This window comes from Micromesistius poutassou, assembly GCF_964030765.1.
Source record: "Micromesistius poutassou genome assembly, chromosome: 2".
NCBI classification, from domain to species: Eukaryota; Metazoa; Chordata; class Actinopteri; order Gadiformes; family Gadidae; genus Micromesistius; species Micromesistius poutassou.
In genome coordinates, this window is record NC_140272.1 from 8,276,286 (window position 1) to 8,302,050 (window position 25,765).

The 25,765-nt window shown below is 45.0% G+C and overlaps 2 protein-coding genes across 3 annotated transcripts in view; both read right to left on the minus strand.

Annotated features, from left to right (window-relative positions):
• Positions 1-10,361: 10,361 nt before the first annotated feature.
• Positions 10,362-22,086, minus strand: smpd2b (sphingomyelin phosphodiesterase 2b; the record flags this gene model as incomplete). The annotated part of the gene is made up of 11 exons (XM_084464094.1): positions 21,886-22,086; positions 20,095-20,257; positions 19,695-19,791; positions 18,106-18,182; positions 16,622-16,715; positions 15,013-15,102; positions 12,771-12,853; positions 12,550-12,682; positions 12,026-12,121; positions 11,360-11,540; positions 10,362-10,789 (listed from the first exon to the last, which is right to left on the minus strand). The coding sequence occupies exons 2-11, from the start codon at positions 20,157-20,159 to the stop codon at positions 10,362-10,364; spliced, it is 1,344 nt and encodes a 447-aa protein (XP_084320220.1). The 5' UTR covers positions 20,160-20,257; positions 21,886-22,086.
• Positions 22,087-23,417: 1,331 nt separating this feature from the next.
• The window catches only part of tead3b (TEA domain family member 3 b), a 12,787-nt gene continuing 10,439 nt past the window's right edge, over positions 23,418-25,765 (minus strand). For both annotated transcript variants that reach the window (XM_084464588.1, XM_084464587.1), the window contains exon 12: positions 23,418-25,765. This exon is cut by the window's right edge and continues 203 nt beyond it. The gene's annotated coding sequence lies outside the window, so the exon portion shown is untranslated.

Sequence of the window (25,765 nt, forward strand, 5' to 3'; positions counted from 1 at the left end):
TCTGTCTGGTTGCTGGGCCCAGTTAAGCCCCGGGTAAAGAGCGTGACAGGCATCAGTAAGCGCACTATAATGCAGGTCCCGGACCATTGCGCCGGGAGTCTCAGTCTAAGGGTGTATTTGTCGCAGGACCAGAATAGATCTTGGCGTCCTACGCTAGGGCTGGTCATATTGGGCCAAAATGTGACGTTCGTGCTGGAGTGGCACCATGATGGTGGTACCGCTCCAACGTTAACTGTCCCGACCCTGGTGATACACGAGTGGGTCGACCCCCCAGGCGAATATATCGGGGGAAGTGAGTCGTTGAGGCCGGGGGGAAACAGAGAGCTAAGGAGGCCGCAGCCGGCGGGCTCGGTGGTCATATACAGGGCCAACATGCAGTGCGAACCGACAGGGTCGCTCGTAAAATTGAACAGTACCGGGGTTGAGACTAGAAGGGGGCGCGCCGATGCACAGGCTATGCAGTCGGACAGCCCTTGAAATCTGACCGTGGCTGCCATCCAGCTGAGCCATGCATTGTCATCAGTGTAGCCGGTCGCGAGCACGATGGAATCGTGGGTGGCGAGCTGTCCTGTGGAATCTAACTCGAAAACCTTGACCGGGCCTTGGTCAAGGCGTATAGCTGTGTTGTTGACCGGGGTTTCCGGAGTCGTTGTGTGGTCCCTGGAATCTCGTGTGGTGTGTACTCTGGGGGGTGGAATGAAATCTATCCTCAACAAGGCTTTCGTGTCTGTTCCCGCGTGGAATACCCCGAACACCAGATAGGCCCCCCCTAGGTGGGTGCCGCATGCACGAGCCGCCCCAGTGATGGTTTTTTCCCAGTCTTCGTACGGGTTTTTGGTAATGTTCTTGAGGGTAAGTAGGATATAGGGTCCGTCCCTCTCGAGGGAGCCCTTAGCTTGTAGTGCGGCCGTCCCGTCAGGCCTGTGGAGAGTCCGAGAGCGGTTAGTCACGTAATAATCCCGGTCTACCCCTGTCATCCATAGTACATTCTCCCAGTTTCTACACCAACCCTGGATGTTATGCTGGGATCCCATTACCCCTTCCCCTTGGAGTCCCATGTAGGTATCTTTCGTTCCATCGCAGAGGTACACCTCGTATCCCTCCCATTCCAGGGGTCCCCCTCGGCACGGGATGATATCGCACAGGAGGAAGAGATAGACGACGCTGGTACCGTACTTATAGTTCAGAGCTAGCCCTCCGTATTTGCGGAGGCAGGGGTCGTCGGGAGAGGTGTAGGGGTACCCGAGGGGTGCGCCTCTCCTGTGGCGGTGTGGAGCCCGGGTTTGTGGTGCCGGGGACGCTCCCGTCTCCGCCGGCAGGGGTCCGGTGTTTAAGGCCCTGGCAGGCGTAGATAGGTGGTGGTCAAGCCCCCACAGGATTAGGAAGCCCATCATATGTTATTCACATCATCACCAACATTTCAGAATCTGTATGGGGGGGGGGGGGGGGGGTACAACAACATGACATAAACCACCAAAACAACATTTGCCAAGGGACGTTATTCTCTCTCTTGTCGTTAATAACCATAACCATAATAATCAATCCGTAATAATGCAAACTGGATAACAACAGGAAGGCACAGTCTAAAATATTTCATAAACGTTGTAGGAAAGCATGGTTCAGTTCTAGGTTCTAGATGCGGACATGAAGCATGAGTTCCGCCTTCTTTAGCTCCGAGCCCTAACGGCGAGGGTTCTCTGCTTCGTAAAGGGATGCCTCTTTTTTTTTTTTGTGTGGGCAAAGCTCATAAAATTTTTTATTTTTTATTTTTTTTATTTTTTTTTAATAAAAGAAAATGAGGTGATATATCTATACCTATCTCTTTATAGGCCTACGTATAACTTTCTGTTAGAGTGAGAAGTCCATTTCTCCCGTACTCCCTCCTGAATTAAAATTTATTCTCCTGTTGGGGACCACAATGGAAATAAGACTGGGACTTTTGTGTTTCAATCCTCAATTGTATTCTTTAGTCTTTTCATGGGTGTCTGTAAGTGTGTGTCAATACAACAAAACAAATCAAATCAAAATCAAATCCTGGCTCGGCTGGTCGGCTCCGGGCGTCTCTGCATGTGGCTCCTCCTCACGCTCTGGAACTTGTGTTTCTATTGTTGGAATATAAACTCATGTACAGCAGTTAGTGGTCAAACATATTTTCTCAATTATATTTCTTATTGCTCTAATGGAGGTCCCTTATGGGGCCTTGAATAATAGGTGAAGGCATGGGTCGACCCGTAAGCATTTCATGCGGGGTTAGATGCATCATTCTATTAGCATGCATGTGATACCTCATTAGTGCTAGTGCATCTACACAAGTCAATTAAGTCAAAAGTTTGTTTACAGTATCCACACTTTTCTCAAATTTTTCACAAATTCCCTCCTTGCTTATTCAATGATAAGCAAACCCAAAAATGTCATCAACTTTGAAGTCCCTAACCTTAACAACCTTTAAATGAAACCAATCTAGTGGGAAGGGAAATCAAAGCCAGTATATCCAAAACCAAAGGTCAATATTAGTGGGGTTTACCATCAGCCGCCCGAAACCAAACTGTTCCCGAAATTAACAAAGTTATGCACTAAACCGAAAACGTAACTTGAGTTAGTATATACCATTTTATAAACGAAAACGCAACATGTCTCATTCTAAGTCCACCACTTCCGCTGCCTGAGCCAACATATCTGACTCCTGTTCCTCCTCCACCCTTCACCCCACCCGGCTCTTCCTATGATGGTTGCAGCTCGTCACTTCCCGATCGAATGAGTCAATGCTCACAGTGACTCTGCCAAGTAATCGTGACTGTGCCTGCCTTAGGTTGTCCCTGGTTTCAAGGTGGGATCTTACCCGTCGTTGGCTAACCAGCCTTCCATACTGGCTTACTGCAGGATGCCGTGCCTGGGATACAATAAATTTCCACCCATTAGGTGGAATAGATTGCGAAGTGGAGGGATGGAGACAGAGTCCTCAGCCCCAGCTACTCATGCAGCCAAGTGTGTGTATAATGGAGACACATCAGGGCGGTTACCCTGTGTGTGTAAGTGGGCGGATGATGGAGCCAATCAGAAAGTAACTTTCTGTTGGAGTAAGAAGTAAAATGTTATCAAATGTTAACATGTTATGAAAGCGTAACAGCAGTAGTAGTGGCATTTGAAAGGTAAACCCATTACTTCCGAATGTAAATTGAGAACCTAGCTTGTACATTAGATCCCTTCCCAGCAGATGTAGTGCTAATCCGTCCAATCCATAATCCATCTAATTGTCCTACTTGTACAGGTTTTTAAGATTAAGTTTTATTTTATGTATTTTTATTCATTCTTATCCTTATAATATCCATATTTTTTTCAATTATCCTTTCCAGTGTAAATAATAACATTAACTTTCAAGCATGACACCTATTGTTTATCCGTATTCTTTTAGGTTAAATCACTTGGTTAATAACAACACTCTTAACTTCAATTGCAGTAACATTATTATTTTGTATGACTGATATGTATTCCCTTTTAGCCATAATGTGAATATCAGAACATCTTTTACAATTTAGTTGACACAAATGTAATTGTAATTAGTTATAGTAAAGACCATTTCCTTCTTAACTCTATTGTTTCATCTGAAATATGCTTTCAGAACCACCTTGTGTGTTCCAACACTCTGCGCAGGGGAGTAACCTCCCTTATCTCAGTGGCCCTGATGAGGCCTACTACCCGGCCTTTCTCTGTCTAGATTATGATCAATTTTAATATAATGTCTATTATTACCGTAATCCCTCAGGAATTTTTAATTTTTCTATTTGTGCTGTCTTTTTTGTACTTAAACCTTGTCAGGTCTGTTGAACTGTGCATTGACTCCGCCGTCCCCGAGTCCTTTTAGGGCGGGTCCTTCTGCTCAGATTGGTGAGAGAGGATTTTCCCTGAACTCTTAAAAAGAGTCCCCAGCGCTGGTTGACCCCTGGACTTCTGTGGACACGCGGTGTGCATGCTATGGACAACTTTAAATGCTAATTGTTCATGTTATGGAGTATAGATGATAACCTCTGAATCTCTCTGTCTGTCTCCCTGTGACTCCCACACAGGCTGCATTCCCCTCTTATCTCTACTGTCCTCGCGACCTTCTACAAATGGGGGACTACAAATATGGCGGACGGGGAAAGACGGGGGGGGGGGGGGGGGGGACTACAAATATGGCGGACGGGGAAACTACAAATATGGCGGACGGGGGAAACTACAAATATGGCGGACGGGGGAAACTACAAATATGGAAACTACAAATATGGCGGACGGAGCGGACGGGGAAACTACAAATATGGCGGACGGGGAAATTACAAATATGGCGGACGGGGAAATGACGGGGGGGGGGGGGGGGGGCGTAAGCGAGCAAGCGTTGCGCACAGAGCAGGGGGTCATTCGCACAAGAAATTTTCCTTTGCAAACCAGGCCGCACAATATGATTAACAGTTTTGACACGTAGGACTCAAAACAACGTCTTATCCCGACCAATAGTATCTTTTCTGGTAGTGCCCTTTCTCATGCACCACCCAGACGCTATCACCTACGGTCTTGATCATACCCACAGTTCCCAACTGTGTCTCGGGTCCCTGTCCCCCAGTCCAACACACCCACACAGGCTCCCACAGCCCCTCACACACAGTCACACACACACATCACGCACCACACACACCCCCGCACGCATGCACACACACACACGCTCGCTCTCAGTCTCTCCTGTGCACGCTCCCATATTCTCACGCCTCTCGCCTCTCGCTCTCTCGCCTCCTTCTCTAGCGCACACGTGGACACTGTCGGCGGCCATTCCTATTTACCATGCGGCGAGCCTTATCTAATAGATCTCATCTTGGCCATCGAGAGTATTGTATCACCATGCTCGATTACTATAGACCCTAATCCGACCATCGAGAGTATTGTATCACTATGCTCGATTCTTACAGGCCCTACTCCGACCATCGAGAGTATTGTATCACCATGCTCGATTATTACAGGCCCTACTGAGTCATCTCCTCCGGGTCTTATCCAAAGCCCGGGTATTCCCTCTAGGTCTCCCCGAGCCTAGGCATCTTTTCCTCTGGGTCTCTCTCATAGCCCAGGTATTTCCTCCGGGTCCCTTATAATGCCCGGGTATTTCCTCTAGGTCTCTCATAGCCTAGGCATCTTTTCCTCTGGGTCTCTCTCATAGCCCAGGCATCCTTATCTTCTCATCTTGGCCATCGAGAGTATTGTATCACCATGCTCGATTACTATAGACCCTAATCCGACCATCGAGAGTATTGTATCACTATGCTCGATCATTATAGGTCCTAGGCCTCGAGGGTATTATTTCACCATGCAGCGAGCCAGTATTCGTGCGTCACGCGTCTAGGGTCAATCGGGTTTTTACAGGTTAACTCTACGTTGCACTCAGCCTTATCCCCGCGGGATGCCCCCCGTAGGAAACCGTCCCTACAGTCTCATCTCCTAATGTGGTTCCTATATAACTATGCAGAATTCGGATTTTATCAACGGGTTCTGCCTACCTTTTTATGGGCGCCCGAGGTGAGACTGCCGGAATCGGTGGTGCTCCGGGGTCCCGGGGCGTGCCCCTCTCCGTCCTCGGTCGTTTTCCCAGTAGTAGTAAAATCACGTCGGGGTCACCAATTTGTTGGGAAAAACAGTCTGCCTAGTTACTTGACCAGATAAAATGAGACGGAGAGGTACTAAAGTCTATCAGCACGAGGGCCTCGGATTTATTGAGTAAAGTAGCAAAGGTAATACAGATTCATAAAGCGTGAGAGATCGAATATTCTACGTCCCCTAACAGCGCTGAGGTCGCCTAGAGCTTCGCCTCCGTGGAAGTTCTGCTTCAGAAGAGCTCCCGTGATTTGGTGCATGAGAAACTTATAGTATCTTTCATGGCCAGGTGTGTGTGCTAGCCTTTGTGTGGGTTATCGAGGGTTCTCTTGTCCCTGAGCCTCCGGGTTGTGTTGTCTTTCTGTGTGATATGTGTGTCCTCGCCGTCCGGCTGTGGCAGAGTGTTCTCCGCAGACTGATAGGGGGGCTCGAGGGTCATCTTCACCCTCTTGAATGTGTGGTATGTTGTGTTTATTAGATTTGGGCCCAGAGTTGACTATATTCATAATGTAATGTCCATTTAGGTTATTTTTGCCCATCAGGATAAGGAAAAATGACCATGTGCCATTACAGTTTTGAACAGAGAACAATGTACAAAAAAAACAAAAACTTAATTATTTGTCACCTTTTTAACTTCACCGTGACTATGATGATGATTGAATCTCCTCCTACTGCACCCTACACATAACCATGACTATCAAACCCCATTGGGTGATGACCCACTGAACATGACATCAAAGAGAGAGAGAGAGAGGGCAGGCAGAGTGACCCCTTCCTGACCTCTGGTTCCCCCTAGACCCCCTCACTATAGACCCCATAGACCCATCATCAGTCACACAGGAAAACCTTTTAAAATAGCCCTTGCCTTTCGTCTCACTGCCGATACTGAACAGTAAGACATCCTACAATACACCGACCGGCGAGTATACTGGTTCAGCGAACAACGCAGCACCATTGTGCGTTTACATGACACTCAAGAAAGTCGACTTATTGGCTTAGTCCAACTATGATTGGATTACTAAGATGCATGTTAACACCTTAGTCGAGCTATACTCGAATCGAATTGGGTTACTTATAGTCGAATTAAGACCCCTAGATAATGCGATTCATAGTCGAGTTAAGCGTGCATGTACGGAGTCGAATTGTCGCCGTCGGAAGACGAGAAACGGCGATTTATTTAAAAAGGTGGCGCAGAAGATGGAGGAAGCCGGTGAATGTAGTTACCATAGATATATAAATAGAACACGTGTTCTATATATATCTATGGTAGTTACCCCCTATAAGAATTGTGTCCCGGCCGCGGGAGCACGCATGGCATGCATTCATTAAAGGTTGAAGCACACAGACACTACGCTTCGATTTCACCCAAGGCTGAATTAAAAGTACATGTTTTTCTAAATGTGGGTCATCAACGAGATTGTAGCTAAAGTAACTTCGGGCACATCTGTCAAAATATATATTTTTTCTCCCGACGTGTTTACGATCTTTATTCATTCCTTGCGATGCGGCGGGGAATGCCATATACGGACGGGCGGTGGAGGGGCTGCTCCGGTGGGAGAAAGATGTTTTCAGTAGATAGCTGTCAACTCACTTCGGATAGGCGATTTATTCAAAAAGCTGGCGCAGAAGATGGAGGAAGCCGGTGTCGTGCCAATGTAGTTACCCCCTATAAGGAGTGTATCATCATCAACATGCATTCAGTAGCCTACACACTACGCTTCGATTTCACCCAAGGCTGAATTTAAAGTACATGTTTTTCTAAATGTTTTTCATCAACGAGGTTGTAAAATAACTACGATCTTTATTCATTCATTGAACTGACGGGGGTATTCTCTGATATTATGAATCTTAGAGACTGCGTCGGGTTCTCCGACTCTCTGGTACTTCCACAAGTAAAGACTCCTAATGGGGTTTATCTCGACCATGGGGAGAAAAGGAATTGGGGGAAATTAACTTTGGCTTTGACTCTCTGAAATCCAGATTGAAACAAACATGGCGGAGACAGCAGACAGCTGTCAGTTCACTTTGGGTCCATATCATTTCTCAGACGCTCCATTGTTTCAACCTCGGTCGTATGCGGACTCGTCGGCCGGCAGAGCAGCCGGAGGAGTCCGCATACGACGGAGACGAAATTATATGGACCCGAAGTGAACTGACAGCTGTCTACTGAAAACATCTTTCTACTGAAAACATCTTTCTCGAATGTCGCCTGAGTTTGTTGTTGCTGGTGACGTAAAGAGGTCAACCGGTGGCTCTATTACCACTAGTTGAAATGGGTACAGCGCCACCTAACGTACCGGGGTATGACACGCTTCGGCCAATGAATCGATTTACTCACCGCCATGTATACGCAGACAATTGCAGTTGTCCAATTGAGGAGCATAGTCGAACTATGGCTTTAATCAAATTAAGCTGTGCATGTAAACAACATCCTCGGATCTACATAACCCAAAAAAATGACCACATGCAACCTGAGACATAGTCACTGGCGTACTTCGTTCAGCCCACAAGCAGGGGTCCACCAGGGGGCGCTACTGAGCCCACTCCTCGATATATCAGTCATATCCAAACCAGAGCTATTTAGAGAGAAATGGCTCGAAATGGCTCTGTTCTAAACATCGTTTGGATTAATCTCTCGATTTGCAGGCGATCTATATCACTGGACCAGTCAAAGTCACCCCAGCTAGCTGCCAACTAACTCCAAACATTCATCACCAAAGTAGAACAATCGTCAAATAGAGGAAAGTAAAACCAAACCATAAAAATGCCAGTGCATCCTATAATTTTCCATCAACCTCACACAAACACCTAGCTCACCCTCACCAAAGAAGCTACGTTTCATGGAGTAACCTTCCATTCCAATCGACAATTCACATCAATAACCTGGTTTGAGAAGCAAACAAACAACTTTTTCAGCTAGAAGTACTATGTGGAAGACATAATATAATATATTATTATATTAGACATTATCTACAGAGGATATACCCGTTAACTATTTAGTAATCCCTTCCATCCTGGAGGACAGCCTCAACACACCAAGGTACAGACAGGTCAAACCAGACATAGCAATGAAATTGCCTCAGACTTCCACCCTTACATCAACACACTGCATCGGTCACCTCTCTGGACTTTCCACTGTTCAATAGACAAGCCTTCATCTCACAGAAAAACATCAACAAAGCCATCCTCAACCTGTCACTAAAAGACACCATCGCTGAGGCCCAACGGGCCACAGGGACAGCAGGACGCACTGTCCTGCATACCTCTATTGGACCGTAGCCGGGTCAACACACACACCTCAATTATTATTTATATCAAAAAAAGGGACAAAAAAAGTAAGACTGAAACAATGCAGAGCCAGTAAGCCTCCAGCCAGCCCTGCTCTCCTCTCCTCCTCTCCAGCCTGTTCTCTAAGTGTGATGATAGAAGACAGCAGAAGCTCTGAACTATCCTACCAAGCCTCATGGAAAAGATGCCCGTTCTGCCTTTTTTTTTTTAAACACACACACACACACACACATCTTTCCAATGAGTCAGTCTGTCTCCTCTCCCTACGTTAAAATAGTTGATATGTGTTTCTTAGATCCCAGATGTGGGAATGAAATGATTTGGACTAGCAGTAATATAAAAACATCAGCAACAGCGCCCTCTCTGGTAAAAGACGGCAATTGAAGATTTTTTAAGCGATTGGCTGGCTTTCGTGAAAAGACGGTGAAATACACACGGCATAACATGCCACTCATTTCAACCAAACAGCAACAGCCGAAAACGTTAAGTTAAGTTAAATGCCCAAAATTTAGGTGACAAATGTATTCTCCCTGCTTTCGATGACTACATGTTTGTAGTGTTTCCATAATCGGCCAACCTAAATGACAACTATAGTCAGTGGTTCTCAACCTTTTTTCAGTGATGTACCCCCTGTGAAAAAATAATTCAGCCAAGTACCCCCTAACCAGCGCAAAGCTTTTTTGGTTTGGCCTTCTTTGCCACTTGTCCCTCCGTGTTTTCAAAAGAATTGCTGCTACGCTTCTACCACGACTCCATCGTTGATCCAAGTGATTGACAGGTGATGCTAGGTGGCATATGACAGGTTGGGTCGAACCATCCTGGTATGGGGGAGACTCTGGGTTTTAAGGATAATGAAATTGAATAGCCTACTGAATATAAAATTCATTTTATGAACTTATACTTATATTTTCCTGAAATATTTATTAAATAATTATTTTTAAAAGGAGTTTTGCATGGATGCTACTTTTAAAAAAATATGTATATTTTAAAATCTCACGTACACCCTGGAGTGCCTTCACGTACCCCCATTTGAGAACCACTGGTCTAGAAAATAAAAAAAATTAATAATAGTATTATTAAGCATTAGATTATTGGTCCCAAAACAAAAGACAACTAGTGTTATTTGTTGGAATGGAAGGGACCAAAAGACATTATTACACAAATAAAAACACACAAACCGGTCGATAATACATGCAGAATGGGAGTCGACTACAGAAGCAGGAAGCAGAGGCAAGTCCGTAAGTGTGAATATAAACTACAGAAGCCATAAAAACTTCCTATTTCTTCAGAATAAAAGTCCTACGTTTCCACCTGGGTTGTTTTTCAGAATAAAAGTCCTATGTTTCCACCTGCCAACGCGTCCATCACATTCAGTACTGCGGTGTACCTCCCCTCCCCTCCCCGACAACGATCGGCCCCCTTGCTAAGACCCCGCCTCCACATCCCCCCCCCCCCCCCAATCACTCCTCCGGCCCCACTGTGCCCGGCCTCCTCTCCTTCCCCGGTGCCCCCGGCCTCGGGGGCCCCGGCGAGGCCAGGGGGAAGCCCCTCAGCCTCTCCTGCAGGCAGCCCACGGCCTGCCTCATCTGGTCCTCGGCCTCCTGCAGGCTCTTGATCTCCATGGTGTAGAAGAGGTAGAGCAGGGCGGTGGTCAGCAGGATGAGGAAGCACAGCGCCCCCAGCAGGTAGAAGGAGACGCTGGGGAAGGGCCCCTGGGCGCCCAGGGCCAGCCAGGGCACGGCGGCGATGGCCAGCTCCAGCAGCAGCAGCACCAGCCCCATCACGCCCGTGCGGGCCGCCGTGTAGCACATGCCCTGGGCACAGTGCAGCCCCACCTTCACCTCGGTGCGCGCCTCCGTCACGATGTCCACCAGCTCCGCCAGCTTGCCTGTGGGGAAGGGGACGCGTGAGGAGAGGGTGGAGGTTAGCGGTTTGGACGGCGTGGGGGACTTCTTTCTTTCTTTCGAACATGTAAGCAATAAAAACAAAGTTAAAATAGTAAATTAATAAATAAAACAAAAGCAAAAACAGACACACTTGCCACATGCTCGAAAGGGGGTAGGAGGAAGTAAAAAACGTATCTAGTCCTATCCCTTAACAGAGCAATTTAGCCTGTATAGTTAATATTATATTATTAACAAGTCAGTATATATAATAAGAAAGCTAAAATCACTATATTTACAGAGTTCTATCAAAAATAATTATATGAATGGTGAATGGTTCTGAATGTTTGAATGGTTCTTACTGTTGAGAGAAAGGGATAGATGCGCTTCGTTGCCGTTAGCGACAGCTGCTAACTGATTGGTTAACGTCTAGTCCTACTGCTAGGCTAGTCCTACCGCTATGCTAGCCCTACCGCTACGCTAGCCCTACTGCTATGCTAGCCCCAACGGTTTGCAAGCCCTACCGCTATTCTAGCCCTACCGCAAGGCTAGTCAGAGAGCTGGTGAAGAAGTACCTGCAGTGCAATCCGACCCCCTGGCCGGCAGCCCGTCCCCCTTGGACCCGTCCTGGGAGACCCGCTCCAGCCTCAACTCAGCGGTCAGGGCCTCGTGGTCCGAGTAGGGGAAGGCGTGGTCCGGGACTCTGCCCTTGGTGGTGGACATGGACTCACAATGGAGCTCCACCTGGGCCGAACCCTGGACACCAAGACCGGAGCACAGAGCATATGGGGATGAGACTTTACCTCACATGGTAGAGCAAGGCATTAACACTGGCAGGTTTGTGGGTTGATTCCCTGTGTAGCTGATCTGGTAGAGCAAAGCATTAACACGGCCAGGGTTAGGGGTTTGAATCCCTGTTTTTCTAAACTGGCAGAGCAAGGCATTAACAGTCCTAGGGTTAGCAGGTTGAGTCCGTAGAGCAAGGCATTAACACTTCCAGGGTTACTGGGATGAATCCCTGTGTAGCTCAACTGAAAGAGCAGGGCATTAATACAGCCAGGGTTAGGGGTTTTAATCCGTAGAGCAGGGCATTAACACAACCAGGATCGGGGTGAATGTATGCCCTCATGATATTGGAGGTGCTTGGGATAAATGTGTCCACCTCATGGCTTGAGTTCAGATAATTTTAGATCAGATATCGATTTTGCTGTGCGAGCAGGTAACAGGATCCATGAGGGCACCTTGAACAGGATGTAGTCTATCCTGATGCCCTTCTCCGGGGGAACCATGTCGTTGTTGGGGTTGTCTGTGATCATCGTCCCCCCGTCTTCACATCCCTGCAAGATGGATGGAAAACTTTTTGATCAATCAATTCAAAATACATCAACATGTGTTGATGTGTGTACCCACACTTATGCACTTATTGTATGTTGTACCTCCTTGCTCTAAACAACAGTACTTAGTTGTGTAGCATCTTATCCTAGCTAGCTTTGTTGTATACGGGGAATGGGTTAACCTAGCAATTGTTAGTGCTTGGCACTTGGTTCTATGAACATCCTTACTGTACCGACAGTGATATATTGTTTCTCTTTCTTCTGACAAATGTACTTATTGTAAGTCGCTTTGGATAAAAGCGTCTGCTAAATTCCCTAAATGTAATTTATAAATGTATTTATTAGGATTGCTGTTGCTGTTGCTGTTTTTACTGAAAAAAAAAAAAAAAAAAAGTGTCATCATCATCATCGTCAACATCATCATCCCTTACGTCGAACTTTGGGGTCTCCACGTAGGCGTCCCTCAGGTCTGCGTAGGTCCTCAGCAGCCTGTTCCCCAGGTCCATGGGATGCATGTTGAAGTCCCCCGCTAGAACCACCAGGTCCGCCTCGGCCGAGGTGTAGCTGGGGAGACACAGCAGACACAGCCCTCATTAAAGGATTCTGACAGCATCACACAAACCGTGTGATTTAACCCATGAGGGTTCAGTACCGGATGAAGTGCTGCAGCTCCCAGGCCTGGACGACCCGATGGGGCAGGTAGGAGTCCTTCTCCCGGCTGTACTCTGCATGCAGCTGCGCACACGCACACACACACACACACACACACAAATTAACATGGCAGTGGGGAGAACAACAGTTATCCTAACCACTTTGTATAGAGTCATGCAATACAAGACTAAATTACAGAAGTATCAAATCTCAAAAAATCAGAGAAAAGGGAAAAGCTAAATCGCTTTTGGGGTATGGAAAATGTTAATAAAAATCCAGAAAACCCATTCATCCACAGTTTCTTATTTGGGGATCATTCTTCATTTCCTTAATACGTGACGACTGGCAACCGTGGACTTCATGGGATGCAATCAAAGGATGTCATCCCACAGATCATCAAACAGGCTCAGCTCAGCGAAGGTGAGTGACAGGGGGAGGGCCGTGAAAGGGACGCAAAGCCAGGTGGGAAGGACAGGAGCTTTGCTGTGCCAGTCTCCCCTCTGCTACGTGGTGGCCTGGGGGAGCCCGGCAGATTAGGAAGAAGCTAGGGGAGGAATGTGCTGCTGCCTCGTCTGGGACTCAGACTGGGAAGGCTGGACTGGAGGCGTGGGACCATCTCCTTCAGCTGGTCTGGGACTGGGAGTTGTGGGAGAGTGTCAGGGAGGAATGCAGCATAGGGCCAGTCGTGAAATAGAGGCGGGAGGGGAGGGGGGGAGACACTGTAAAACGGGCCGCTTCTGGGCGGCATGTGGCTCAGGAGGTAGGGCGAGTTGGCTGGTAACCAGAAGTTTGCTAGTGCGATCCCCGGCTCCTCCCAGCAAGAGTGTTGATGTGTCCCTGGGCAAGGCACCTCAACCTCACTGCTCTGGACGAGCTGGCTGTCGCCTTGTATGGCTGACACCGCCGTCGGTGTGTGAATGTGTGCATAAATGGGTGAATGTTTGGCAATATTGAAAAGCACTTTGAGTGGCCACTGGTTAGAAAAGATCTGTATAAATGCAGTCCCTTTAACATTTAAAACATGTTTGGAGGTGTGAGGTAAACCATGAGCATCATGTTCAAAGTGCAGGCTGAAAGAAGCCAAAGAGTCATGTTCCACTTTTCCTGTCAGTCATGTACAGTGGGCCACTTATGCTGTTTTGTTGAAGCTTGAATGTTCAACAAAGCATTTCTCTAGCAACTCTGATTGCTCTGCATGAATAGCTTCGGCTCCCACAAGAACTAGCATGATGATAATTAGAATCTTTTGTGCAGCCTGAGAAGCAATGCCAGTATCTCCGATGTGGATGGGTAGAATCAAGGAAACAACATGATTTAATAACCTCATAAAATCATATTTTAGTAGCAGGATCTCTCCAAGTTTAAAGTGGTCTGCCTGCATTCTGGGATTCTATTGGCAGAGAGTTAAACCTCTTTGAGCTGCAGACAGGCTCCCTGGTGCCGTTACTAAAATAGTTGTGGGTCTGCTTTATTGTCCCTGTTGTGTGGCGTGTTGGCACTGGCTGCAGACTGATGTTTGAAGCTTAATTCTGCACCTCTATTATCTGGTTAATAATAGAGCCCCATAGGGTTGAGAGCTTTTTGAATGTGTTATTGAATGTGTTATTCGCATATAAAAAGTTCAAAAGAGAGAAATACTGTAACTTCTCAAGCTTGTGCTTCTGATGAGAGGAGACAGCCCTCTGACTGACCGATAAGAAATGTCTCCATCCATGTATTTTATGAGTCTGCAAACACAGCGACCCTTTGTATGTCTAGGGCGTTGTGATCACTTCCTCCAATCAAATCCTCTCCCCCACCCTCTGTGTGGATCGGTAAGAAGGTGGTGGCTGGCACCCACACCAATGGAACAAACCTTGAGTGATTTCCAAGCCGATACCGCGACAATCGGTGGCAGACAAACAAGGCTCACATTACGTTGTACAGGATCTTACATGTCCAACGGCCTGTAACACCAGGAGCGGAGAGGAGTGTCAGCCGGTTCGGTGAGATCAGTGGACAGCTGATAGCATGGTATCTTCTTCTGTTATCATTTACCCCCCTTGTCACATCTCATTGGAGGAGAATCGCGGTAACCATGACAATGCCTGCCTCCAGGTTACGTTGTGTATGTGGTTGTTGGTGAGACAGCTTGAGACAGACTCAGTCTAACCCCACACACAGGGCACTCAGGGTCCCTGAACCCCATGGCAACGGTAACAGCGACCAGGGGCTCAACGGACAGCGCGGACGTGAAGACTTACGTGCGTGACGTAGAAGTGAGCCGTGGTGTTGCCGACGTTCAGCACGGCCAGGCCCACCGCCTTGCCCCCGAACCAGTCGCCGTGGTTGAGCTGCAGAACGGGCCAACAAACAACACCGGTACACACGGGTCAGTCGCTCCACCGGCTAGCTGGCTGACCAAGAGCCATGGGGATAATGGTGACGGATGTTTAGAATCTGATCTCTGCTCCAATTACATTTAGGGCATGTAGCAGACACTTTTATTTTTATTTATTTAATTTTTATTTTTCCTTTATTTAACCAGGTGAAGTCCCCATTGAGATATTGAAATCTCTTTTACAAGGGAGCCCTGGGGCAACAAATATACAAATTACAACAGAAACATTGATTACAAGACAGACCAATAAGGACAAAAATAACAAAGATGACAAGGCATGATGACAAGACAGGCTAACAAACAAGACTGACGTATGGGAAGCCAGTGACACAACAAAACAAATTACATATAGTACATGTAAAAACTATTTTAAAATTATTTTAAAATGAAGGGGGTCATTTGAAACATGTGCACTGCTCAGATTTTGATTGTTTAAGTAATTGTTTAAAATGTCCAAGTGGGATAAAAACAGAAAGCTTCAACACTTTTTGGAGCAGATTCCAACACCAAGGAGCAGCAAATCCAAAGTGACTAACAATGAGTACATTTGTCAGCAGAAGGTGAAACTATATATCGTCGTTAGACCAGTAAGGATGTTCATAGAACCAAGAACTAAGCTCTTCTGTGTTTTTTATAATTCCCTCTTTCAACCCACTTTGCTGTCCCTCTCCACTGTCTGGTCCATAACAACACATTCATTTAATTTTCGTCCACCTGAGAAACAGCTTGAACACACACTTGCGCAAGACAGATGAGGAAAAAATCTGCACTTCAAATCTAAGATGAACTTCCTTAAACCTGCAAAACCTTTGCAAGTTTGCATGTTTATCTGCCAATTCGTTTTGCAAACAAAATCTAGCCTACCATCGGTCAAACATGAGGAAATAACCATGGTTTACATGTCGCCAGCACAATAAAGACGTCTAACAATTCCCCCTCATGTTTATCTGGGGCAAAGGTCATCCCAAACACACCTTCAACAGAAGATACGAGGAAACGGCAGTCTATGTATAGGCGCCCAGTATATTTCTTCACAATGTGTAACATATAAAATGTCTCTTAGCTTAAAATAACCATGACATATCTGTAGTCAATGCTAAGCAATAGTGACTCCATCAATAATGTTATCAATAAAAATCACATTCTATTACTGATGTATTCTACAAATACAAATACAGCCCAGCCTGTGCCGCTCTCTTGTTTAAAATAATCAAACTATCGACCCTCCCTAAGCCCCTCCCACTCACGCCACCTAGCCAGCCGAGCTACGTTAGTTAGCATCTCACAGTTGAGCAGCCAGCCAGAGTGGACAGAACTCTGTAATTGAGCTGCTTATTCTGAAAGTCTCCCTCCTACTAACTGGGACGCGGGTTTCAAACTCACACACTGTGACTTTAAAGCCTGGGAGTCACACTCTGTGGTGAATTATGTATCGGATCCATTACACTCCCTCTCCCACCCCTCGGCCTCACCATGTAGGGGTATCCGTTCAGGGAGTACCGGTAGAGGAAGGTATCCTGGATCCGGTGCTTGGAGAAGATGGCCAGCCCACTCCCGATCACTCCGCTGTGGGGAGGGGGACAGGGAGAGAGGGCACAGACAGGACTTCCATCAGACCTCCTGTGAACCAGCTGTAGAACTACAGTAGTGTGGGTGGGCACAGTAAGTTCATTCTGATACAGATCATGAAGGAGCAGGTATATAAGGGTTAATGCATCCTTCTTAAAGGTGACCTATTATACCAGCAGGTGTGAGTGTGATTAGCTGTTACAAGCCGTTTTGAAAATCTGCCTCTTCTGATATCACTGTGGGCGTGTCTATCCGTCTATCCGTCACACATCTAGGTGGACATGCCCACTTGTGATGTCAGAAGAGGCAGATGTAACGGGTTGTAATGGCTAATCACACTCACACCTGGTGGTATAATATGTCACCTTTAAAGGCGGCCACACACCAAGACGACTGCCCGATCGTCGCCAGAAAATGGAGTCGGGCTATTCATCTCGCCAACTCGGCCAAAAAAAGTGTGAAATACACACCTAGACAACTACAGACGCTGAACGTTCTGCTCATGCGTGAAATGTAATGTCTCCGAAACAGCAGGCAGCGCTAATCTGTATTGTGGTCCAAAAAATAACAAAAACCGGAAATACCAGGACCTCTCTCTGCAACCGCGAACACCGACGATCTATCCTCCACCATGCTGATAAATTGTTCCTCGGTTTCGTCAGTCCACATGGTCAAAGAATTCAATATCAATTCAATATCAAAACGATGCCAAACAATGCGTTGAGAGAGTGTGTCGCCATTGTCTGCGCTTTCACTGTTTTTATGTTTACCATCCTTACTTCCAGGCTTCACTGATTCGCTAGTCAATTCGCTCCACCAATCAAATTGGTAAAGATTGAACGACTGTATGTGGCCGATTACACATGTTGAACACGACCTTACCGATGGCCGACATCACCGTACACACCAAAGAGACTCATGTCACCGACTATCACCGACGCCCGATTTTCGGCGCGGTGTGTGGCCGCCTTAAGGACGCTGGCTGGTAGACTAAAGACAATGGGGAGTTAAACCCAGTTTCGGTCGGGAGTCGAACACCCTAACCAACAACACAATGAAGAGAACCTCCCTCGTCTGTAATGCAGGGCATTAGCAGAACATTTTGAGGATGGATGACCTTGGAAAGTTGTTTGGCCGTTTTTACTTTTCCCATTTACAGTAAATGTGTGTGAAGTGGAGGAAGCTCAAGGGATTAGCCGAGAATGGCATTTGATTAATCCTGGCCATGGGGCTCAGAATGGAGATCAGAGAAGCAATGGCCTTCCACGTTTCTCAAGGATCTGCTGCTTGCTATACATCTTATCACACACTGATACCTAGTCATACTGTTAACAGCATTACAGACAAACATCACTGAGTGGGATTCAATAGTTAAGGGATAGCAAACCTTTTGAAGTAATGACCGTACGGAAGGCTGCTGGCCAGCTTCTTTCTCAAAGCGTCAAAGTCTTTTTCACTCCAAACCTGAGAGAGAGAAACACTTTGCATAAATGACTAAAACACAGCAAAAAGGGTGATGAGGATCCTGATAAACCTCTCATCGGCACATTAACCTGACAGTTTTTATTTGCAAGATTTATTTGCATGATTTGTGTTTATTACTTTATAATTACTTTATTACTCATGATTTGATAATTTAATCAAGTGTGTGTGTTACTGTGTATTGGTGTGTGTGCAAGCGTGTGTTCGTGCATGCGTGCATAGCCATAGACAGTCTAGTGGTTGGGGTTTTGATTCTCAGTCAAAAGGTTCTGGCTTCGATCCCCCTGTCTGCCTCTCCCTGTAGGATCGGTAGAGCCAGGGGCCCTAACCACGATCTGAGCCATGATTCAAGGAGCAGGTGAGCATGTGTTCGGCAGCCTGAGAACGTGATCAGGAATCGGCTGTCTGCATGGTTTGGATTTTATGGTTGCCAAGTCTCAGCCTCTTTGCTTCGTTTGCACAAGGGCTACAGCACCATGGAAAGGCTCTCTGTGACTAGCTGAAGCCAGCTTGCGTTAGACTTGTATTTGTACTGTATTTGGTAAATTAAAAATAGAATAGTATTTTAAACTATGAATTTTTGAAGAAAGGTGAAGCTCTAGTTGAATATAAAGCTTAGTGTAGTGAAATACTTTGAACATGGATCAATTCACATTAGCTCTAGTTTAATATTAAGCCTACTGTAGTGAAATATGAACATGACTGAACATGACTCAAATCACATTAGGCATAAAAAACGATGTTAATAAAGTGTGTTAATATTTTTGTTTTAATTCCCTGTGGTTTCCTGCTGCAAGCCGCTGCAGAGCGAATCTAAAATATACCCCAGAGCCCTCTCTCCTGGGTTCTGCTGGACCCCTCGGCATGGTCTGTAGTGGGCAAGATAACGGCTGGGCCAACCATCTCCGCTCTGATGTCTGACTGAGTGGCCACGCCATGAGTGTCACGGAAATCAATAGCTTGCTGTATGCAGGGGTGAACGTATTTTCACCAAGTGTGTTAGTAAGCCAAAATAAATCTCCTATTAGGCCTACTTAGACACACAATTTAGACAAAGTTAAAATACTAACAAAGAAAAATTAAACGGCTCGGACTGGCCTACAATTACTTTGGACACAACCCTATGAAGTTGTTTGTTGTTATTATCTAAACCAACGAGACGATAGAAAGAGGTCGCCTCTTCGGTCGTGAGCGGAGTCATCAGGGAGCTAGCCTGCTAAGCAGAACAGGGCCCTCTCTCTCAAACCACATCTATATAAAGTTCACTGGAAGTCCCTTCGGATAACAGTGTCTAAATAGTTTGCTTTATGTGTAAATATTGTGCTAAATGACCAAATAGGGTGAGAGGGAGAGAGGGAGGGAGAGGGAGTAAGAGAGAGAGAGAGTGAGAGACTGGGTGGGTGGGTGAGAGAGTGAGTGAGTAAGAGAGTGAGTGAGTGAGAGAGGGTGTGTGTGAGGGTGAGTGAGTGACTGTATACATGCTGCACCACCCACCTCCTGCAGTAACACCACATCATACTGCTCCTTGGCCAGCAGGTCTCCTATCATGGCGTAGCGCTGGGCACAGTGTTTGCTCAGGTAGCGAATCCCCCTATGATCAAAACACAAAAAAAACAACACACACAATCACGTCAGCACGATGTCCCAGCACAACAACATGATGGACTGCATTTATACAGGGCTTTTCTAACCAGTGGCCACTCAAAGCGCTTTCCAATGCTGCCTCACATTCACCCATTAATGCACACATTCACACACCAACGGCGGTGCCTTGCATGGGAGCAGTTATGTTTGGGTGTCTTGCTCAGGGACACCTCAACACTCAGCAGCCACATGCCGCCCCATGACCTCGACAACCACCACAACAACCACAAAAACAGCCAGGACCACTGACCAGCAGTTGAGGGAGAAGATCCGGAGGCGGATCGAAGTGGGATGGACTGGATCCGGAGTCGACATGACTGCTGGGCTGGGGATCTCCAGGAGATGGGCTGGTTCCAAGGGGCAATGGCCAAGGGTGGGCTGCTGGGGCTGGTTGCCGGGCAACAGAGTACAAACTGAAGTCAGAAAGAGAACGAGAAAAGCAGATGTTGACTTTAGTGGTTGAGTGATCCCACAGGGGGGGATACAGCTGTTTTTGTTGATGACCTGCTTTCCTACAAACATTGGCCTGAAAGATTAGGAGATCAATAACAAGCTATTCTGTTTTGACTGGTTAAATCGAGCAGTAATAACTGTCAGTGTTCTACTATGTCACTTGTCAAACCCTTTTTAAGCCTTCCGTATTTCCGCAAACACAGTGTTCTTTCACCATAATGAGATAGCAGTCAGATAAGGAAGCACTGCATGCATGAGTCGCATAAAAAGATAAGATTAGATAAGAGTGAGGACGAAGGTCTGAGGTCTGAGGTGGTCACGAATGAGAGCCGCTACAGACAGATAGGTTCATACAGACGATGGGCTGGAGGGTATAGAGTACTAAGGTGGCTACTAGGGTGTTTGACTTCAATGAAATTTGGGTTCCCAGTGTCTGCTGCCTCTTCTGTAGGCATCCTTGAGCAAGGGCTGACCCTTAGCTGCTCCTTAGTGATAGGTGTCTGAATTCACTGTTGGTCACACAGGATAAAAGTCTGTTATATTACTAAATAATCAAATAAATACTAATATAACTATGATATTGCCCCCAATGTCACCATTATTTGTACTAACTAATTATGTATCTGTATTAGCTAGTTCCATTCCATTATCTCTAGTGACTTTTTTAAATGCTTGGCTGGACAATACTTAGTCATTGCCAACATCTGTTGCACAGTATAACTGCATAGTCACTCATAACATACAGCCAAATGCATATCGTTTACATCCAGCAGGATCAACCTGATTGGTCCAGTCCTAACAGCCTGACCCAAACATAAGCTTACAAAGCGATGGGCTTCATAACCGTCATTTCTTTGGGGACTGTCACAAAAACACACGGTTCCTGTGGGCTGCAGAATGCTGACCTGGGTCGAATAGGGGGCGAAGAGAGGTGGACAATGGATGGGTTTGGTAAAACCAAGAGCACTTAGACACAGAGCAAACAGAGTAGAGTTGAGCTGGCTGCATTGTGTGAAGCACCTCACAGTTCAAAAGCATTCCTTGTTTGGAAAGTAATGGAAAGTAAACAAACAAAATGTTTTTGTTGCTGCAATTGATCTTTTCGGTGGATGCTATCCTATAGTTTAACAGAAGGATACATGGTATTATGGGTCATTTTCATTGAAAAATATTAGGATGTTAATTTACAAACTATACAGGCAAATAGATTGTAACTCTTATAAATGCATTGGTACTGTTACACAAATAGACTGATGTTATCTCATTATTGAATGCATCCGAAATAAAAAATATATATACCCTGGTGAATACAATACAACATGCTGCAGGCACTAAAGACATGCAAGACATGAATGACTTATTCAGGACTGTCCAGTGGGCTATTCGCCATCTACTATGACACAAATAAATGGTGATCTTTGCAATTAACTGAGTTCCTCATTAGAGATGTACATTACAGTGAAACAACATAACATGACATTGTGTTGACAGGCTGCCTGGGCTGTCAGATGAGAAATAGGTTAGTTAAATAGGTTAGTTAAGAGTTAGTTAGTAGCTTACTGTGTGTAGGGGAAAGCATCGGGCTTACCTTGGAGAGCAGACCGCTTTGTGCTTGGTGCGGCGGAGCCCCTACTGCGTTCTGGGGTGGACAGTTATGAGGTAGGTCGGAGGGGTTGCACGGCAGGTCGGCTTTTCACACTTCATACACACACATATATATACACACACACACACACACACGCACACACACACACGCACACATACACACACAGGCACACACACACTTCCTTTTGCCGGTTGAACGGAGAGCACGCAGGAAGCAGTGTCAAGTTACCCGAAAGAGCCGGACCAGGGGGGAATGGCTTCTCCCTTCAGAATAAAAGTCGTCGCAGAACTGAATTCGAGACAATAAAATGCAATACAATAACGGAAGATAATATGTAAGTACTGACAATGTCAAATTAGATACAAATACCTCAACGGCTTTCCTATCTCTTGTCGCTGTTTTTAGGCGATCTGTCCTATTATGAGCCAATATTTCTTAACAATTTAGTTCCGAACAAAACTACATTCCTAACAATTAGTTTCTGCTTATTTAAGTCTTTGTGTGTATGCATATCACATGTTGGTATTATCATTGAAGCCCATAGTGATACCTATGATATTAGGTGTTTCTTTACAATTGGTTCATATGAGCTATTTTACTTTGAAGGGAAGATGTTCAAACCGGAAGTCATATTGAAGATTACCTCTCGCTTTGGAAGTAAAAACGTGTCGCAGATAACGGGTTTTGAAATGCTAATCATTCAAATAAAATAAAAATCTTTTAAAATCATGATTGTTACTTAGATTGAAAAAATACTCTTAGTTATTTACTAACATATATTTTACTTTAAAGATATTTGTTATTTTCTTGAATCATCTAACATCTCACATTCCACTGGTACAGTCACATGTGCTCACATTTGCTGACCTTTGAAGAAAATGCAAAGTCATCAAAATAATCAATAAAGTCATCAAAATAATCAATAGTCATCAAAATAATGAATAAGTTAAATTGCCATGATCCAACTTGATAATACTTAAATACTTTATTATTCAGTGAATTTATTCAGTGAAAAGACCAACCTGAAAATCAAGCTATATAAAAGGGGCTTGTTGACAAAATATTTCTTAATTGTTAAGTAATACCAGTATACCGGTATAAATGCTTATCGATTGAGTAAACAAGTTCTTAAGTAGACAATGTAGTGTGTTCATACTTCATTGTATATTGTATAACTGCTTTCCGCTCAACACAGGAACCTGTCATTGATTATTTTACCATCAGCACAACATAACAAACACATCCTCTGTAACCAACGTTACCAACCCCACTATAAATAACAATCAATGGTCACACGCCACAGCAGAGACACTATCTCTCTTTTACTCAAGACAGCTCTGTCTTGAAATATCTTATTTACTTAAGATATAAATTGTCTGCATAGCCCAAAACTTGATTAGGAGTTTGGTAGGTTTCTTCTATTCATATATTCAATAATACAGTTATTATGAACAGTATGTCTGCTCTAGAATAAAGGTTGAGATAAACTGATCCAGAAAAGAAAGTGGACAAAACAAATTTTAAAACACATTTATTATGTATTCTGGGGCAAATGGCCCCAAATGTGTCTTTTATTGTTAGATACATTTTTGTTTGATTACAATCCCTATTTAGAAGATAACAGAAAATATAAAATTGCAATGCACAATGGTATAACCGAAACAATAGTAAACCACCATTTAACAAACGAGATAAAACAAACTGCCTACACCCTTCTGAACAGGATACATTAGAGAGCTCCTCATTCTTTATCAACATCCACACGATCACACGTTATTCTCAGTGGTGCATATGGCGACCGCTGAAAGTCCAAGAGAAAACAGGAGTCAGAAAAACAAAAAAAAACATTAATTTTGCTGAAAAATTGTCTGTATAAAAGAAATATTTAGAAAACCGAATCGGAGTGCTATTGTGTATTGTTTCTGAAACACCGGTACGTCATAGAAAGTCAAATTGTAGTTTTCTAACATACTTTCTATATATATATACATATATATAGACAGTGTATGTCTAAATATAGATATATAAATATCTAGTGTAAATATAGATTTAAGCACACCCTCTCCAGACATCATGACGTGTCTAGTGAGACCGCCCTTTGTCCTTGGTATCAGCTCTGTGATGCTTTTAACATCTGCAGAAGAGTACAAATACATCACCAGTAACCACACGTTTCCAACCCCTATATAAATAACAATCAATGGTCACATGCCACAGCACAGAGACACTATCTCTCGTTCACCCGAATACGCCCACGTTAAAAAGTAAGCACTTGTATAAAGATGTTAGTAAAAAATAAAAAGGTTTTTGTCCCTCAAGGCTCGGTGTTTGGCGCTCAAACCACACACTCTTCGTTATTTGTTTGTTTGTCTGTTTAGTATTTTATCACATTGAGCGGACCATGTCTCCGTGCTGTGTTTAAGTTAATCACAAAACGTGAATGCAAGTCCCCACGAAATACTCCTATGTAACAACGTATTCCTTTAGCATCCGCGGACACACATCACAGTACAGAAACAATCTTAGTTAGGCTACATAAGTCATAAGGCAGAACATGACGCAGGTTGTCTGTTGTCCAGCCACCGTTCCATAATGGGTCTTTAAAGCGGCCCTATTTTATGACCAGGTGTGGCGTTGACTCCCCTTTACAAGCCACTCCCCCCAGATGCATGATGGGAGATAAACCAGCAGCCGGTCTGTTGGACTGAACCAACTGGTGGGCTGATCTAGTCATCATACCAGCATGCATTTGGGTGGACACTCCCACTTCAGACATCACTAAAGGGTCTGTAACTAGTAGACTGATCTAGTCAACATACCAGCAGGCATCTTGGGTTGACACCCCTACTTGTGACATCACTAAAGGGTCTGTTTTGAAAACGGCTTGTAATGGATAGTAGGTCTTGCTCCTGGTTGTAAAACAGCCCTTCAAACACAGGGAGAGGGCATAGAAGGATGGTTTATAGTAAGGCTAGCAAATGGTACGACGTTTCCAAACTGTAATACACCAGTTAAATATGGCACAACCTGATTATCTACTGTGTAACAAAACAGGATGAGAGGAAAGGCTACATGATATGGCAAAATTGGCAACACAATCAATCTTCTTTTATGTACATTTGGACTGTATAACTCCATCATTGTATTTTTGTAAAACAACTCACACAAAGGAAAATAAAAATACAAATACTCCATTTCTTCCCCGTATGAGCCCAGGAGAGACCGGGGTTTCGACAGCTCTGTGGCGGGTCTATGAGAACGACACTTGACGATGGATCACTGGTTCTTGTTCAATGACAGAACATACTTGCATCTGGCTTGTTTCTGTTAACTTTAAAAAAAACAAGAGGTAGTATTAAAAAGCGCTCCAAAGTGGCGAGTCTGGATGTAATCTTTGGAGAAAAAAAGGCACTTATTGTCCTGTCTTTGATTGTTGGTAGGATCACCAACAACCACAACGACAACAACAACAAAAACACGTTTCTTCTTCTGTGGTGCTTTGCTCTTTGCTCGGTGACGTCGTCATGCGTACTCTTATTGCTTAGTGTTTTCCCTTGATTGCTATAAGAATCATTGCAAACCCCAACACTTCCTCATTCCCTCAATTAAAAACATTTTGGTGTCCATCTGCTGTCATTGCATAGTTGAAGGTACTTCATCTGTTTGTGTCTCAAAAACTAAAAAATATATAGCTGACCGTTAAAAACGTATTCAATGGTTTAGATTATATTTTTTGCTGCTGCTGCTCTTGGCTGAGAATGCGTCCTCCTCACCCACCGCCACGTTTTCTTGTAGGTGTTTTTTTTTTTTGGTAGAAGAAGAGGAACAAATGTTTGGATGTGGGTCCGACCTAAGAGAGTCT